This window comes from Oryzias melastigma, linkage group LG14, assembly GCF_002922805.2.
Source record: "Oryzias melastigma strain HK-1 linkage group LG14, ASM292280v2, whole genome shotgun sequence".
In the NCBI taxonomy this organism is placed as follows: domain Eukaryota; kingdom Metazoa; phylum Chordata; class Actinopteri; order Beloniformes; family Adrianichthyidae; genus Oryzias; species Oryzias melastigma.
In genome coordinates, this window is record NC_050525.1 from 13,303,303 (window position 1) to 13,321,948 (window position 18,646).

An 18,646-nucleotide genomic window follows, 5' to 3' on the forward strand; every position below is an offset into this window, starting at 1 on the left:
TCAAACTATGCCACTTCATGGGTCAGTTGATGAAAGGATCATCCTTTCCTATCCTGTTTTTAAGTTATTGATGGAAGCACAATAGCATTTTTTATTTAGACTCCTTTCAAAATCAACATGATTTGAAAAGGTCTTGACATTTTAGAGGTTTTAGTCAACTAATCTAGATCAAGTCATTATCCAATTAAGTTAATTAATAAGCAGTTTTACTCTGCAACCCCTATTTCAGTGCAAAATGAATGACTCCACAAAGCCCTCGACATGCCTCAGAAAACTTAGCCATGTTTTGTTTTTCCTCTGTTGGGGGAATTTCTTGGCATCGGATCCAGTCTGTCTATTCTCCCCGGAGCAGCTGGGTTTGGAGAGCTTTTCTCAAGGTCGTGCTGACAGTCAAAGTGGAGGAATGGCGGCAAAATGTCTCCTTTTTTTTCCTTTACTGAGATTTCATGCCTTCAATGAAAACACTTATGGCACGTTTTGTTGTCATATGTAACCAGCAGAAAGCTGAAGGATGGCAGAGAAAAGAAATCATTACAAACGTGAGTAAAGGGATATTTTATGAAACCAGCTAAATCATTCTGTGACCTGGAATTTACATTTAGGAAAGCTGCTGACTCGTTCTGTCATCATTGGCTCCATTAGTCAGCATGTAAACATCCTTGGATCAGTGACAATTACTTAAATATGTTAATGCTTTTGCTGTTTTTTTCATGCTTAAATACAAGGAAATCATACTCTATATATGCTAAATTTTCTAAATAAAACAACAGATTTGTTTCTGAGAGAGTTTACGGTTGGTTTTCTAAACCGATCATCAGGATTTCACACTCTCTTCACGGTCCAACTGTGTTTCTGGACGTCCACCTGTCTCTCAGCGGCTAGGCCACGTCAGGCCTGTGTGCCAGCTTGTGGACATCTGTTTACTTCCTCCTCCATCGGTTGCCATGGCTGCAAAACCCCTCTCCCCCCTGACTTCTGACTGACTATGGCCACTGGAGTCCCTCCCCTCGCTGACCAGCTCACTCCATCCTTTTCTCATGTTTCCTCCCCCCAGACACCAGCTGTGAAGCACTTATGTTGTCCTGCAGTCAACCTCACTCAGCTCCGCCACACTCATCACAGTCTGACTGTGTGTGCTGGTTTGCTGGTATCAACAAGGCATTTCCGCCCACAAAACTGCTGGATATTTTCTCTTTTTCTGACCATTCTCTGTAAACCCTAGAGAATAAGTTGTTGGTGAAAAACAAGCACACCACATTCAGAGTCACTTAAATCATGTTTTTCCCCTTTCTGATGGTCGGTTTGAACAGCAGCAGATCAACCATGTTTACATGTCTAAATGCATTGAGTTGCTGCCATCTGATTGGCTAATTAGACATTTGTGTTAATGAGCAATTGGACAGGTGTGGCTAATTAAGCGACCAGTGACTGTAATGTGTAATTTGATATTTATCACATTTTAAAACTCAAATTTGGTCATAAAGGTGAATGGTTCACAGGCGTTGATCACAAAGTATTGACAGCATGAATCAGGAAGAATGGTTAATAAACTATTTTCTTTACTTTAACTGGTGAGTCAGCTAATATCAGAGCATGAATCATCAGTTGCCCTTTCACAGCACTCAGGATCCTGAATCCCCCATGGAGAAGTTTTCCTTTTAATGAAAGTTAAAGATATTTCTAATTCAAATCAAGCTCTTGTCCTATTGGCTAAACAAACAGTGATGAGATTAAGAGAGAGCATGCTTGCTCTTCCAAAAGACACAGCATCCATCTGAGAGCAAAGGAACAAATCTGCTCCTCTTCCCACACGCCCCCAGCCCCATAAACCACCTCCTGCACTGAACTCCCCCCTCTTCCATCAAGCAGCAGGCATCGGTCAGCCGAGCTCTGCAGCTCACCGAGGGAGGTGTGGATCAACCAATCATCAGAGTGAATTAGAGTTATGCGTGACATGCAAAGGAGAGGCTCCAGAATGTGGCAACAGCTGAGTTTCAAAGTGAGGCTTTTCTGCCTGAAGGGAGGCGACAAAGCGGCCTCGGCCCGCTGCGACAGGACTCTTTTGTTTGCTCCTTAAACACAGAAAACAGGGTTTTGGAAGCAAAAGGGTGAAGATGATCAGTGATGTTGGGGTAAAAGCCATAATTAACCCCATCAGACACCCCAGACTTAAATCATCACACCTCTGAAAGTCAAGATTTGAGTGTAGCTGCTGCCTAAAGAAGAAAACTGTGTTTATATCAGTGCAAAATTAATTTCTGTTTATTTTCTCCAAATTATTTATCTCCAAACAACAAAATGAAAGTAGTAATTCAATTAAGAAAGATATTATATAAGATTTATTTTAAAGAAACTCTTAAACTAATCATTAATCATTATGTGCAAATGCAAAAATACATGTTGAAATTATTTTGTGATGCCTGATTAGATACACAAATGTACCAGTTCAGAAATAAAGCCTCCTTTTGTTGATCCAGTTTGAGTTTCATTTTTTGTCACGTCACATTTTAGCATCTTGAAATGGTCATGTAACATATTTATGGCTAAATAAGCTCCTGTTTCTTCCTTTCCCTGCCTCTGAAACTTAATCAATTTGTCTAACAAGTCCCACTGTTGTGATACTGATTCAGTTTGTGAATTTCACATGATATCACTGTAAGACTGAAATGAACCCGAATCATAGAACTGAATAAGGTTCTTTGTCCAGAAGCCTCTCAGAAGACATTGAAGTATGTGACAAACAAACACAAAAACACATTTGTAATAAAAAAAAAGCATGACAGAAAACAGATTAATGATGCCTTCAGATTGATGATGTTTGTAGCGCATCACCAATCATTTTCTTAATGATGTATGGATCCAAGTATATATAAAATCTGTTTTGTTGGATTCCATTTACAAAGACACAATCATTGGGTATTCAGCTGCAAGTGTCTGACACAGCCCTCCTGCCTTCAGAGAAAAGCAGCAGGTCAGGTGTTTGAATTATTTATTAGGGTTTGAATGAAAGGTGTTTGTTTATACTTTAATAAAAAAAAAGACATGAAACTTCCACAAACAGCTTTAGTTTATAAAATACTGAGATGTTAAATTTCAATCTAAATTTAGTTTGAAGTCTTAGAAATTATTATCAAGTCTTTTAGTTTGAGGGAATTCTATATCAAATATCACTGAGACAATAAGAACCAGTGAGGAACAATAAACAGAAAGCAGATCTTCATGTGATATCTGACAAATATTGTGTTTATCATAAATAAAAAGTAAAAGCGTAAACAAACTAACATTGTCTCTGGTTAGAATCCCCATTTCTGCTGTACCTCACATTCTTCCACAATGGTCCACTGGGAGGAGTCAGGTGTGGTGGATTGGGTGTCTGCTTGAGATGCTCTCCACTGATCTGATTGGTAAAAAAAACAAAACAGATAGAAGGCAGTGACCTTGAAAAAGAAGAAGGTGTGTCCCTTGGTTTATATTAGGCTGATTTGAAACTTGATCATCTTTTGCTTCTGATTCACAACGATTTAAAAAAAAATGAAATACTCAATTAATTGATTTTAGTAAAGTAAATCTATTCAACATTTATCCAAAAAATCAAAGACCATTAGAACTTGGGTTGAAATGTTTCTTTTGACCTAAAAAATAAATTTAAAATGTGAGAAAATTGGGAACATTTATAAAGATTTTAGAGTGATAAAACAGTCACAGAAATACCAATGTGTTTTTAAAAAGCTTTGGCCTCCATTATAAGCAATTAAAGCTTTATTTATCCAGCAGTCTTCCTGGTCTTCATTGTTAACATTTCTTTACATTATAACCACACTTAGAAGCATTTTAAGATAGAATGTTTTATGACCTGCTATCATTTATTGAAGTCATTTATACTGAAACGCATTGATAAGTAATTGGGGTTTTACCTCACTTTTTTTTCCATTTCAAACAACTCATGACAGTTGAGACAAAATAAAATTTCCACTATTGGTTAGAATTTGTGTAAGGAGAAACACATTTTATATTGTCCTCCCATCTAATACTGTACACTTTATATCATGCAAATGAATCTAATGTTTTTTATATTTATTAAAGATACATTGCTGTTTGTAAAATTTGAAGTCTTGATTTGTGTCAGAGGTCCAAAATTAAAGTAATTTCCATTTTAACACTTATATTGTGTTCATGTCAAAATTGATCTATTTTTACACCTGTAAACAGGTAAGTTTTGATCTTAACACAATATAAGGATTGAGTACAACCTTATACTAAAAGGGCTTTTTCACAAAGTCTTTGAATTTACAGAAAAATGTCATTATTTGCTTTTAAATTTAGAAATAAGATGCAAGATAACCATTGTCAAGCGTACCATCCATCCATCCATTCATCCACCCATTCATCTTCTTAACCTGCTGTATCCCTTTAGGGGTCATGGGGTTCACTGTAGATAGGAATATAGGCTATATGTTTTAAAAAAAATGTTTTCACTTTTATTTAATTGGGACCAGAAAAATAAATGTTCTTCTGTTTGTTCCCTTTAATTTCCCTATGAGAACTTGTGTAAGATCTTTTGTTTTTTATTGTTTGAAAAGAAATAAAAAATAAATAGCTGGAAAATTTGATGTTTTAGGCATTTAGAAATACTTTTAAATTTTGCATCTTTCCAGAGAATTAAAAGTGAGCATCTATTCTAGACTGGTTGATCTTCATGTCATAAAATAATGCAAACTTGAAGCCTATTCAGACAAACTTCCTTTTTGAACAAACACAACACACCAACTTTCATTTGAAGTTGTGGGAAACTCTCACATGTGTTCGGTTTAAAGGACACAATAAGATGTTTGAGCAGTCTTGATGTCTTGTGGTGAAATAAATCTCTACATGGACCAGTGGCAATGAATAAGTGACTTAAAGGAACAGAAAAGGAAAGTCAAACACTGATGTAATCAAGCTTTCATCTGCTCCAAACAAAGGCCTCCATCATCAGAACCAGCATCAAAGATGCTTTTCTCATGGAGAGCCACAGCCATGTGTCCGGACACAGACAAATCAAGAGGGATTAATGTCCCACAACACAAACACTTTTATCCTCCAGCCGCAACTGCAATTAATCTCCTCCTTTAATTGGTTTAAACGAGGTCCACCTTTTGGGGCCCCGCCCGGCTCGGACGCTGACTCGCACCTCTGCGGTGGGCGTGTCCGCGGCTCTTTAGGACCCAGTGGCTGCGTAGCCCGACAGGCAGGCAGGCAGGCAGCGGCTTCTCGGAGAGAGAGGCAGACAAAGGCAGAGCGCAGAGACGGCGTGCCGCTATCCTTCCTGCTGCATCGACGCGCGCGCGCTCTCTCATCCGCTCCCCCCCTCCCCCGCACCGCACCGCACCGCGCCTTCACCCCGCACGCAGCCGCGCAGGTGAGTCCTCTGTCTCGGGTGTCTTTTAAAACTCCATCCACTGTTAATTCCCTAAATATAAATGGGTTTAAGTCAGACTGGTCCAGCTGATTAGAGGATGGGATTGTTCAGCTTGGATGGGCGTTTCACCAGGTGCAGCTTGATTAGGTGTGCTCACTCCATTTTTTTTTCTAACAAAAAAAATGGATTTTTTTTTCTAACAAAAAAAAAAGGGGAAAAAAAGAAAAGCCAAACACTTGTCTTCATGTGTTGTAACTCTTTGCCATGTGGCTGCCCTCCTCCATCATTTATAAGAGCTGAACGACCCCTCAAATCTCCACTTGAGTGTGTCTTTGAGACAAAGCTGATGCAGTTCTGATGAAGGTGACCAGTGTGTGGTTAGATCAGAACCGGCCAAAAACTCAGTACTGCAGTGGTGAAAGAAAGCTCTAATTTGCAAGTTAAAGTGAGCTTTTTTTGATCCATGTGGTGATGATGTATTACCCAAATAAATTGACTGTTAGTTCCCTAATGAGGTAATTGTTTTTCACTGCCCAAAATGTGATAATCTTGCACTAAGAGGATGCACATGAGCCGGCTGCTGCAGCAGTGATGGTGATGTCACTGTGAAAGTAGGCACCCTGTCTGAGACAATGGACCGCCCTGGCAGATCCTCTGCTGGGGACGGGTCACGGTTTGGAGCGGCAGATGGGTCTAAAACCTGGCCCGTGTCAGATTAGGAGCCCCCTTAGCACTCACAAGTCCCATCCGCACCATGTGCCTGTCATAAAATACCCGAGTCAGCAGCCCAGCTGGGGGGGATGCATGATTGGAGGGCCCTGCCACATGGATGGGAGGTGACGGAGTTAGTCTGTTATGTCATCTATTCATGGATTCACTTCTCTGGAATTGCATGATAATGATGAATGCAAATCTCTTTTGTTTTTCTATGGATTAAAAACTGCACAATAAAACATTTTTTAAAAAGATTTCAAAGTTGGTAGACCATAAAGGGTAACACGTTCAACATAACTTCTATTTTTTTTAACCAAAAATCTTATCTGAAGATACTTTTGTCTCCGGTAATCTATTTCCAACCTTCAGGCCTTTCTATTTTTTTAAATATCCAAACGTTTGAAAAAGTATTACATTAATCAAAAGTAGAGCAGTTCTGAATTTAAAAAAAAAATTGCAAAAATGTTTGACTGAAAAAAGATTATTTTTCATTAAAAGAAATAGAATCCGAAGCTACGGATAAACATTGTGATGATGTTTGCTCGTTTCATTCACTTATTGCGATGGCACGTCATGCCTTTCTCTTTATAAAAAAGGAGCTTTAATCTCTACAGATAACTTCCCCTTTTATGTGGCGGCTGGGTGTGGGTCTTTTGATGGGTGCGTTTCATTTTGAAAGATATGGGTCAGCAAGTTTGTGGCGTTTCAGTTCTTGGTTGTGGTCATCAGGTGGGAGTTGGACTTAAAAAGTTTTATACATCTCAAAAGCTGTAGGTATGTAGGTCAGCTGACTTCATGGCATAGGTGTCTTTTTGTCTGTTGACAGGGCAGGTGATTCATTTGCATTATTTGACGGTAGGAAAGAGGCAACATTTTAAATTCAAATTGAATGGACTGAAATTTTATATTAACTTCCCACTAAAAGTCTATGGACCAGGACAAGTGAGATCTTTAGCCACTCAGGTCAAGAATATCTGGGTTTTTAAACATATTTAATCTCTCTCAGATCTTGATACTAATAATTTGACTTCCAAATTTAGTGAAACTACTTTGAAACCAAATAGTTTCATGAGATGCATCAGAGCATTGTGGTAGTGGAATACATTTATTCACAATTCTTATATTGATTTACTGGTTGGAAAAAGGAATATTTGAGAATAATAGGAATAATATGTTTAATTTTAGGGAACAAAAGTTATTATCAGCCTTTTTTTTTTAACCTAAAATTCTACAAAATAACTAGTTTAAAATAGATCAACCTCAATGGTTTGTCTTTATCCTCAGTGAGAATTGTGATGGCTTCTAACAAAAAAACAAGACTGTTTTGCTTGAAATATAGCAAGTACAATTCAAGTTGCATTGGTTTCTTGTCCATCCTTTTTACCAAATTTCCTACTTCTTAATAGCTGACAAATTCCTATTGATTTTGCTGTCTTTAGCAGTGAATGTGGTTTTCCTGAGTCATTCAGTTCCAACAGTGGTTGGATTTATCTAGAGAGGACCAGGATTCATTTAGTGCATCAAAATTAAGGGGACATTTGTGCACCTGTGAATTAAACCTTACAAATTAAGGACTTCTAGACGATGAATACAATTGAATGCCAGTCCCAGAGATGAATCAACATTTTTAATACAGTTGCGTGCTTTCCAATCCAGTATTTATTATTTTTGTTTCATTTATCACCAAATCATAATTTGGCTGGAGCTTGAATATGATTTTTTTTTTTTGGCATTACAGATTTGGTGGGATCCATTTTTTTTTATTTGGGACTTTTGACTTTATTTTATTGCATTTAACAGAAAATAAAACAAATAATTTTTATGCCTATATGAACAGCAGTTATGAGATCAAAACACTTGCGAATAATGAATTCCCAGCCTCCTCTCAACATATCTGGTTGATTTCCACTTTTTTCAAAATAAAACCTGGAGATTTTGACAAGGAAGGATATGCACGTCATTTTTTGGCAGGCTTTTTTTTTTTCTTTTTTTTATTTCTACCTCTGCATCTATGCAGTCAGCATGGGGCTCTCACTGTAATGCAGTTCTTGCACCCTAGTGCCAAAAGAAGTAACATGTTTTAGGTTTTTAAAGGTGACTATTAATCTATTAATTTGTGCAACATAATATATAAATAACTGTAAATTCTACTTATTGAGTAAAAAAGGTTTTAAAAAGAATCAATCATGTTTTCTTCTATGAAGTCATTAGATTTAGGTAACTTGTTTATTAATTTGAGTGCAGTTTAAAGAAATATCTTTTGAGTATAATGACGATGAATACAGTGTAAAGCAGTAACAAACTTAAAATAAATGAATATTTCATTGTTCTTGCAGACTCTGGCGTTGGTACTCACCGCCTCACATCTGTCTCAACCATCTCAGCTGTCTGTCATCATGGAGTTAGACTTTGGCCATTTTGATGAGAGGGACAAGGCCTCTCGTACACCCCGAGGCGGCCGGATGAATGGTCTTCCCAGTCCAACCCACAGCGCCCACTGCAGCTTTTACCGCACACGCACCCTGCAGGCTCTCACCAATGAGAAGAAGGCCAAAAAGGTGCGCTTTTACCGCAACGGAGACCGCTACTTTAAGGGCATTGTGTACGCTGTGGCCAGTGACCGGTTTCGCTCCTTTGACTCTCTCCTCGCCGACCTCACACGCTCACTCTCTGACCACATCAATTTGCCACAAGGCGTCCGGTTCATCTTTAGCATTGATGGAACCCGCAAGATCTCTACCCTGGATGAGCTGGAGGAAGGTGAGGACTTTGGAGTGGAACACAAAGATTTACATTATCTGTTCAAAGACTCTTGTATTACGTTTGCAGCCGACAAAATACTCTTGTTTTAAGATTTGACTTGAATTGTTGAATGATTTTGAAACTATTGTAGATTCTTTGGGAATGAGTTCAAGTTGATCACATTTACCTTAAAACTCAATCTTGTCCAAAGATGTACTTAAACAAGTCCAAATTTTGAAGTCATGTTTAGATATTTGTCCTTTTGTTGCTCCAATAATATCCAAAATTAGCTGCCAAATCTAGATTCAAAACTGCTGAGACTTCAACAAAAAGATGTATGAAAGTGAAAACTTAAGTGAAGGAAATCTTATTTATTTATTTAAACCAGATAATTACTATGGATGAATAGTTCTTTGTCATCTACAGTCTTACATTTGTTTTCAAACTATATTTAAGGATAATTTCAATTGAATCAGTTCCATAGTTGGCAGTCAAAGTCAACCAATTTTGTGTTTTCAATCATTTTGGAAATTCCTGTATCTAAAACTCATTGGCATATCTGTGTTTACTCGAATGCTTTTTAAAGCAAAGAAAAGTGAAAAACCATTATTTGCATAACAAGTGCATCATTTAGGGTTAAAGGCAAATCAAATATAGTTTATAGGAGGCTAAAATGCTGCATATTCTAAAACGTTAGCTAGAGTTATTTGTAAAGTCCATGTTTGTGATTTACTTTGCTCAAATACATTCAGAGTATAAACTTGCTGCAATAAATTGTGTGACGTTGTATAATGCCGACATATTTGGTGAGTATTAGATCTTCTAACATCTGTGTAGGATACATAATATTTTTGTAAAAATGATGAGAAATAAAAATTTTAGCTTTAGTTTGTTTGTATAAATTGAATAAAATGCTTTATTGCCATCATGCAAGGTGACCATCATGCCGAGGTTCATTGGTAATTGTTTTTAAGTCTGTCAGTCCTGTCTATGTGGAATATATAGCCTCTCCCTGTTGAAACACTTGGGCTTTTTAAGCCTTTTATTGAATACAAGTCCAACACCAGCTAAACTGAAAACTTATTTGTTGGCTAAATAGATTTTGTTTAAACAAAAGGGTGCAAGACTGAAGACATGATTTTCCCCTCTGGGTGTATCTGAAAGGTCATAAGTTGCCAAGAGATTCTGGTGTCAAATAGCTGATTGAGTTACAACACTAACCCATTATGTTTACCACAGGGGAGAGCTATGTTTGTGCTTCAGAGAACTTCTACAAGAAAGTCGATTACACAAAGAATGTCAACCCCAACTGGTCTGTGAATGTGAAGGCCTCAGCGAGCCAGAAGAACATGCAGTCTTTAGCAGCCAAGGCTGCCAACGAGCCCAGAGAAAACAAGGAGTTCGTACGGCCCAAGCTGGTCACGGTGATGCGCAGCGGCGTCAAGCCGCGCAAAGCTGTCCGCGTCCTGCTCAACAAGAAGACGGCGCACTCCTTCGAGCAGGTGCTCACCGACATCACAGAGGCCATCAAGCTTGAAAGCGGTGTGGTCAAGAGGATCTACACACTTGATGGTAAACAGGTAAGTCGTACCTGTTAAATCCTGATGAAAGATGTGTGAAGCGGCTGATGGATTTGGTCATTTTCAAAAGGCTCTTTGATATCAGGAGATGGAGATAAAGCTGGTTTTAGATGGCATGTAAACAAAGCAGCTTCAAAGGAAAAATGTTGCTGGGATTGTGGATAATCCATTCATGTTCACTGGACAACGCACAGGCAAGCATTATTAGAATAAATGGAAAATGATGTATGTGTAAATGCAAAGGGAGAAACCCACAGATGTGAAAGGAGCTGCTGTTTGCTGTTAACCACAGTCAACAGTGATGTGGCAGGTCGGTGGGAACGCTGTTGAGAGATGCTTTTTGTTCATGAAAACATTGTCTTTGAGACTGCAACAGGAGTCTGTCTTGTGGTTTAGGACATCAATGTCTTCTTTGGTTTCTTTTGTTCTGGAAGATGATTTAATTCATAAAAATTCTTGACACTGTGCAGATATTGACTTACAGGACTGGGCCTATAGCCATAGTGTTTACACTGGAAAAGCAGGGAAGGGCTTCTTCTATTTCTGCTGTTTACTAGCGTATGTCCACCACGTGGAATAAGTTTGGTGTGAAATGTCAAAGCGCTCAATCGTAACTCTTCCCTTCTCCATTACCTTTCTCCTTACCCCTCCATTTGAAGGGGCAGTTTTAGTGAAAGTGGTTCTGGAATATATATGTTTTTTTTTTTTTTTTTTTAAATCTAACCCGCCACAAGAATAAATCACATTGTCCTGAGAAGAGCTTTTCTTCACGCGGGTGTGCTCTGAACCACAGAAGTTTACATTTAAATGTAAATAGACTTTTTGTTGTAGCACAACCTTTTTAAAGTTATAAAACCGCTGTTATTAGGTATATTTAAGCGCTGGAAGCTCTGCGCTAATGCTAGTGGACTGGCGATTATTGGTAACCATTGAACGGAAGTGACGTCCGAATTGATACTATTTTTTTTTATTTTTAGTAGCGGGATACTATTTTTCCATAACTCTACATTTGGAGGGCTAAATAAAAGGCAAGGGAAAAGGGAAGAACTTGGATTGGGCCTTGTTGTCCTATACTGTAACTCTGGCTGGCCACAAACTGCAATGAATTTCTTCTTCATGACATATTTTCAAATGTTTGGCAATTCCATGATTTATGATTTTGAATTCCTGATTTGAATACAGTCGAGGATCAATCTGGTTTCAACGTGCGTTCATTGATGACTCATTTTGCCCGCACAGCCCGGTCATAGAAACTTGAGTAGAGTTTTGAAGGTAGTAACCCGAAGCATGGATTTATGCTTGCTTACATAGACCTTTGATTGAAAGTGGCCGGTTTAATACACGTTGAAATTGTCTTAAGACAAATTTGTCCCTACATTGTTGCAGACAGCTCTGATTGGAAAGGATATGTGCAGTGAAGTACATGACTGTTGGCACTGCTACTCATTCCAACACCAATTTACATCTGTCATGTCCAGACTTTCACTCATAAAAGATTTAACAAATTGCAATGCTGATACCTCTTTTTTTCCTCAACCAAAGATTCTTGCATTTTCACTTTTTGTGTGCAACTGAACAGAAATGTGTCTCATTGTTGTGGATCTTGGTATAATAGGAAAATTAACCCTTGTGATATCCTAGGAACGTTTACAGATTGCGCGCTGACTTTTTTTTTTTTTCTTTTCCCCAAGGATTTTTTTAATCTTCACTGCGTGTCTGTGGCAGACATGAAATCCTGTCCACCTCTGTCATGGGACAATAATTTGGCCAGTAGTTGGTGCTCTCTTTCTGCTTCAAAAAGCTACAGGAGGATACATTTTAATAATGCGCTGTGGATAATTGCTCTTCGATGAATTGATCATGTTGGAGATGAGCAGAAACAGCAGTTTTTAGTTTGCTGCTCTTGAGCTTCTTCATGTTGACACCAATTGGTTAACAAGATTGAATGTCTTGGCAACCACAGCAGCCTCATTACGATCATGATTTTAAGTAAATTTTACATCATATTCCAAGAACTTTGCACGAGAACCAATGACATTTAGCAAAGTTGAACGGAAACATTGTAACACACTCAACCCTAATGTTTAAAATGGCTAAAAGGCTATAGAAAATCACTGCTTTCCGTTAATTTCATTGATGCTTTTTTGTTTTTCAGCAAGTGAGCAAGGCTACAAGCACATATTGCTTCCTCATTGTTCACTTTACTGTCATTGTGTTGAAGTATCCATGGTAGCACTGCAGTTGGAAAGATGGAGTGACCTATTGACTCTAAAAAAGAATATATGTTGCCTATAAATGCAGACTTGTTTCACTTTTTTTTTTCTTGTTCCGTCTCTCTACCTTGTGCTTCCCAGCATGCATCAAAAACTCTCCAGACTGCTGTGATTCAGTACAAATTAAAAGTGGTGGGGGTCAGCTTCTGCTGTAAAAGCATGTGAGGGCGTGGACATCTGTTCCTCTTTGATACGGTTAAACGTTGGTGTGTTCTCCACTGGGGGTGGACTTGTTCTGTAGGTGTTTCCATATTGTCCTGCTCTTGCATTTGTATCCAGTCCAGAATCGTATGTCTAAAGAAGGGCGGTGCTTTGAATTGATAGACGGGGACGTGGGGGATTAGATTTTAATGCCGTCTCCCAGGGGTACAGTCTGCCCAGTCCAGGTCTTAAAATGGCTTTTTACAAAAACCCTTGCTGGACTGTAATCCCCTTATGTCACGTTGTGCTAATTTCTTTGTCATACATTTTTGATGAGCTATTCCACAAAGAAATTCACTCGCAGGATATTAATTCATTTGTCATTTCAATGGTCCTCTGTAATCGGTAATTTGTCATGGTAATTCTATGTGTCAGAGTCCTAAGAATGTGGGACACTCCACATTTTTTGGCCTCTTTTTGCTGAGCCGCTGTGCGAGGTGGAGGTGCACGAGGTAGAAGTAGTATTGATGCAGTGCCCTGTCCCTCCCAGACTCTGCGCCGATCCTCTTCCCCATTCCGCTGTGATAGCTGCTGGTTACTGGTTGCTAGGAGACCACATCTCAGGCACAAAGAGAGCCCAGCTGGTGTGGACCGGTCTGTCAGATACCACATCCTGAAGTGGGTGGGAGAGTTCACTATTAATGCAAGCTCATTGGGTCTAATGTGTTCATCTGTGGGCATTTCTTCAGAGACAAGACGATAAAGAAAACCTGCATGTGCACTTTGCGGCAAAAATGAAAGTGTATAGTTTAGTCAATTTCTATAAAATGGCTGCTCTGTGCCCGGTGATCAGGGCTGCACAGACTCTCCCTGCCTCTGTTGTGGATCAAATCACACCCAATCTCCTCTCAAATGCTGATTTCCTTTCAGTTTGATGGGGGAATGGTGGGGTTCAGGGAGTCCATTCTTGCAGCAAAATGGGGGACCGTTTTATTTTTCACTGAAGGGGGTAATTACTCCTTAGGTCTTTTTGAAAAGGGAGGGAGAAAAAACAGTAGTAAATTTGCTCATCTTGCTTCTAAAGACCACTTAATTGCTGGAAGCCATTTTATACTCCCTGATTGGTGTATCTGGAGGAAGGATGAGCTCTGCTTTGGATTTAATGTATTCTGTTTATCCATAAATTTTAGAATTCATTATACAAAGATGTGGTTTCCTCTGAAAGATGGGACCTACCTGAACAGTTTCATGGGTTTGTCGGAACAAAAGATTTCAGTTCTTTATGACAACCACTATAAAAATGTTCTTTAAAAGATGCAAGGATCAATTTTTTTCCTTTTCTCATGTCTAAAAATGTATTTTAGAGGAAAATAATCCTGGTTATCAGAGGTCTTGCAGACTCCTTTGCCAGAGAAGCGGTTGTCATGGCAATAAGCTTACTGCAACAGATTCAATTCATGACTGTGTCTGTATTGCGCTGAGTGGGCTCTTTGCATTCAGTTTTACCTGCTCTGCTGCATATTTTTTTTCTAAGCGGCTCACAGCCTCCACATCTCACATGTGAGCCCACACAGAAGCGGAGGCAGGAGATCTGGCTCATAGAGGGGCGTGGTCCCCAGGGTGAGCTTTTTATGCAGACTAGAAACTCTTCATGACAGCCCCCACCACTGCCCCCGTCGATGCCTGAGTCTGCAAACAGCTCTGATTTCCTGCATGAACATCATGTCAACAACTGAGCGTGACCTGGAGGGAAGATGAAGCAAAATTTAATAAAAGCTAAGACCACATCAGTCGGCCAAATGGAAAGCTTGCTTCCGTGGGGAGGGGAGGGGCGGGGGCAGAACCAGCACCAGACACCAGCTGCTCCTCATGACTCTCCAGATATCACTCAAAGGGGCTCATCTGTTCCCCAAATGCATCCACTGCACCCTCATGGAAATGTAAAAGCTGTGCTGCGTCAGAGGTCGCAGGTAGGAAAGCAGTACAGTTTTTGAAAAGCGGTTCACAGAAATGGACTGTTATCCTAAAATTCTCCAGATTTCTTTTCAAAACGGAGCTTGAATCTGTGAGGAAACGTCCAACCTGTGAAAGAACAGAACATTTGGGGATCAAGTTATACTGGCTTTCCTTTGTGTTTAGTCCAGAATTAATCCTTTTCTCCTTCTGCAACATGCTGGATTATCAGGCCTGCTCCTCCTTAAGGCCTTGACATGAAGAAAGCACAGTATTTGTAAGTGCAAAACATTTTGGAACTGTAGGGAGTTTGCAGAGATAAAAAAAACCTGCAGTTATGAGCTCTCCCTTTACAAAATCCTCAATAGTTCATTCATTTTAGCTGTAAGCAGGCCTCTGAAAGGATGAGCAGAACTCAATGCAAGGCAGCTGTGTGATCTGAAAAGTTGCTTCCTGCTTCTAAACGAATGTTTTTGTTGCACCAAAAATGTCCTCTTGCAGCCTTAAACCACTGCTCCTTTGTAGTCATTTAAAAATGTGACATTCCTTATTCAGTCTTTTCCTGTTTGTTTTTTCTTTTTGTAATGATTGGCATATTTCATAATGAATTGGTGTGTGTAGATGCCCGACCTGAACCCTTGACTTTGGTTGCAAGTTGGTTTATAGAATCAATTAAAAGTGATCTGATCCCATTCATCATCCTCATTTGACCATTGCAGTAATAAAACATGTGCTAAGTGTTTAATGGAGCAGAGAGTTGCTGAAATAACTTTGAATAATTCAGTTGTTATGCTATCATAGCAGTCTGTGGAGGCGGTCTTGTGGTTCCGACAGCTGCTGAGAGAAAGATTAGGGATGGATCAATTGAGGGGGGGGTTGTCGAATTTTATGTATTTATTTTTATGAAGTTCAGCATCTTCTCTGAATTAAAAAATGCGAAAGGCCTGGGAAATTTTGAGGGCCTTGGTGAATCACATGTTGACATCATCTGACAGCTGCCAGATGCAGTTTAAACTGCAGCATCCAGGTGTCTTCCTCCTGATGCGGAGATGTTCCGTTTAAACTTCCTTCCGGACATGGACAAACTGGACTTATTGGTTAAAGATTGGCATTATTGAAGGGATTTTTTTTTTGCCGCATGATCATGTATATGTCTGGTTTAATATTGGTAATAGATCTCTGGAGTTTGAGTCACCTGTTTCATTAATTTTAAGTATATCAGCTTATGTCCTTTTTATTTTTTTAAATAAGCATTCATACCAGTCGTATTTTAAAAATCTCCCATTTAATGAAAGTAAATATAGAACAAGACAGTCTTTTTGTCAATTTCAAATTTAGTTTGTTTTGAAATCCATCAATAATTACTCAATAGTTTAGTTTAAGTCGCTCAGAGTTCCAACTTTAAGTATAGATTAAAAGATTTAGATACGACTGCAGTCTGGATGAACATTTGATCCCTTTAATCAGATCTTTTGTCTAAAGCTATTAAAACATGCACCCCTGTCTGTCCTCTCCTGTTCTCCATGGAGGGAGGAGGGCATTTCCTGATGCTTCCATCAACTGCCAGGCGCTCTTTTTGCCGCATAACCATTTAACTTAATGACGCCAAGTTAAATCGGATCTCTTGATAATGAATACACACGAGAACCGCAATTTATAACCTGTGAATTAGACTGAAACGATTAGATTTTATCCCTGGAGCTGAGGCAGCATCCCTTTAGGTCAGCGGAGATCTGCCGGGCCGGTATCCGGGGAGTTCTGGGGTAAAGTGTCTCTGGGGTACAGCTGTTGGATGCCACGCCAGCAAGTCACCACCACACACTGTTTTAGCTTGTCTAGCAGGATCCAGAAGCAGCATGGCAGCTGTTGGGTGGGGTGTTCTCAAATTATCTGCAGCTCATAGTTTGGATGTGCATCACAAAGAACACCGTGATGCATCTGATTACCGGGGAGTTTTTCCAAACGCAGATGAAACTAGGACCCAATTACAGTAGTACAGTGGATCTGTAAATGAATAAAGTTGGTCTGGTTTTGAAAGGGAAAGCTGTAAGACGTAACAAATCTCATCAGCAGGAAAGGTTTTTAGCTGAATGGCTTTAATAGGTGTGTCTGTGCTGCATAATGGAGTGTTCAGGAGAAGGTGTGGCCCAAAGACATCTGTCCGCTAAGTAGACTTTATTGTTTCAACAGCTGCTATAGAGTCAAAAGACTGAGGAAAGGAAGTCAAACCATTTAAACCGTACTGTAAAGATGTGGTATTACCTCTTTAGTTTTCTTTGTAGTGAGTTTTGTTACATAAAACCAGTGTAGCTAAAAGTATTTCAACGGGGAAGATGTGTTACAATAAAAGCCTCAAACGGCCAAAAGCTTCAGTGATCAAGAGTGAAGACCCTAAATATTTTCAGATCCAAAAAAGAATATTTAATCTTAAGTTTCTAGTTTTTATGAGCATTAAGGAATTTTGTTAAATTACATTAAAATAAAAAATAATCTGACTTTGAAATTTAAAATTTAAAAAGAAAGTCCCCATGTTGTGAAAAAGGGGAAAACACACACATTTGGCAAATTTAGGTTTTCTTTTTTAAACAAGAAATTAAATTCAAATATTTTTTAAGAGTTTTCTGTGAACTTTAAAGCATCCAAGCAGATTTTTTTATTTATAACTCATGTCATAAAATCAGCAACGGAATGGTAGGCAATCGTAGGTAACAAAAAACAAATCAATAGTGACCATAATATACTAATGGGATGAATTTTAGCTTTCAAAGGGGAAAAGTCTCATATATTGTATCTTAAATGTATTTAAGCATTTAGATTTCTATCTCAACATCCTGCCGGATAAAAGAAACCGGGCTTCCTAAGAACAACTATCAGTTTTTATCTATTGCACTTAATTTATGATTTTTCTCAGGAGGATGGATATTTTCCCTCTGCTGTGAGGATGAACATATGTTCGTACACGCTTGATTCTGATCTTATCCCACAAATGGACTGTTGTGATTAGTTTAGCTGGAATCAAATCCTTTTCCAGATGGAGGATATGATGAGCCAATTTATATTTGAAATATGCTGGCATGTAAACCTCTTGTACTTGATGCTATGATGTTACGACTCCCTTCGTCAACCGATAGTTCCCTAAATAAAATTCCAGAATTTAAAAATTATTTTTAAATGGACTTTAAAGGTAACATGCATTCTGTTATTGGCAAAACAATTACTTTACAGCCTGGATTTATTTATTTTTTTCGAAGAAAACTTTTTAATTTTGCTGCTGCTGTGACCAGAATGTAGGGGAAAACATCCACTGCTTTATGATGGCTATTAAGAATTCTGTAATATTTTGAAGTGTAGGGATGTTCCTATTGCCGCAACCTAACAGTTTTAATAATATTAATATTATATTTAGTCAGTACTTTTTTTTTTTTTTATTTATTTTTTTATATATAATGTTCCAGTGATTAAAATTTTAATCTGGATGAGCATTCATGAAGGGCTTCCATGTTTGAAACCTGGAGGTGGATCGGCATTCACTGAAGTTTTAGAGGTTTCCCACATTAGCAGTGCCTTCTTTAAAAGGGCAATAAAAGCCTGAGTTAGAATCTTCTTCTTCCATCCTGTATCATATCCAGATCCTCAGGTGTTGGATGTTCTGTTTCCACAGGTGACCTGCCTTCAGGATTTCTTCGGGGAAGACGACGTCTTCATTGCGTGTGGACCAGAAAAGTTCCGCTATGCACAGGATGACTTCTCTCTGGATGAGAATGGTAATGCTCCTATTTGTATTTGACTATATATTCTGTATGAATTTATCACAAATCGATAATCTGTAAAAACTTTAAGTGGCA

General features: G+C 38.7%; 1 protein-coding gene across 1 annotated transcript in view; it reads left to right on the top strand.

Moving 5' to 3' along the window:
* Nucleotides 1-5,035: 5,035 nt before the first annotated feature.
* The window catches only part of LOC112142774 (neuronal migration protein doublecortin), a gene marked incomplete in the record, with an annotated part of 20,328 nt that continues 6,717 nt past the window's right edge, over nucleotides 5,036-18,646 (top strand). Inside the window, 4 exon segments of the mRNA XM_024266346.2 lie at nucleotides 5,036-5,398; nucleotides 8,449-8,872; nucleotides 10,094-10,434; nucleotides 18,463-18,565. Of these exon segments, the coding sequence (XP_024122114.2) occupies nucleotides 5,051-5,398; nucleotides 8,449-8,872; nucleotides 10,094-10,434; nucleotides 18,463-18,565 (1,216 nt within the window).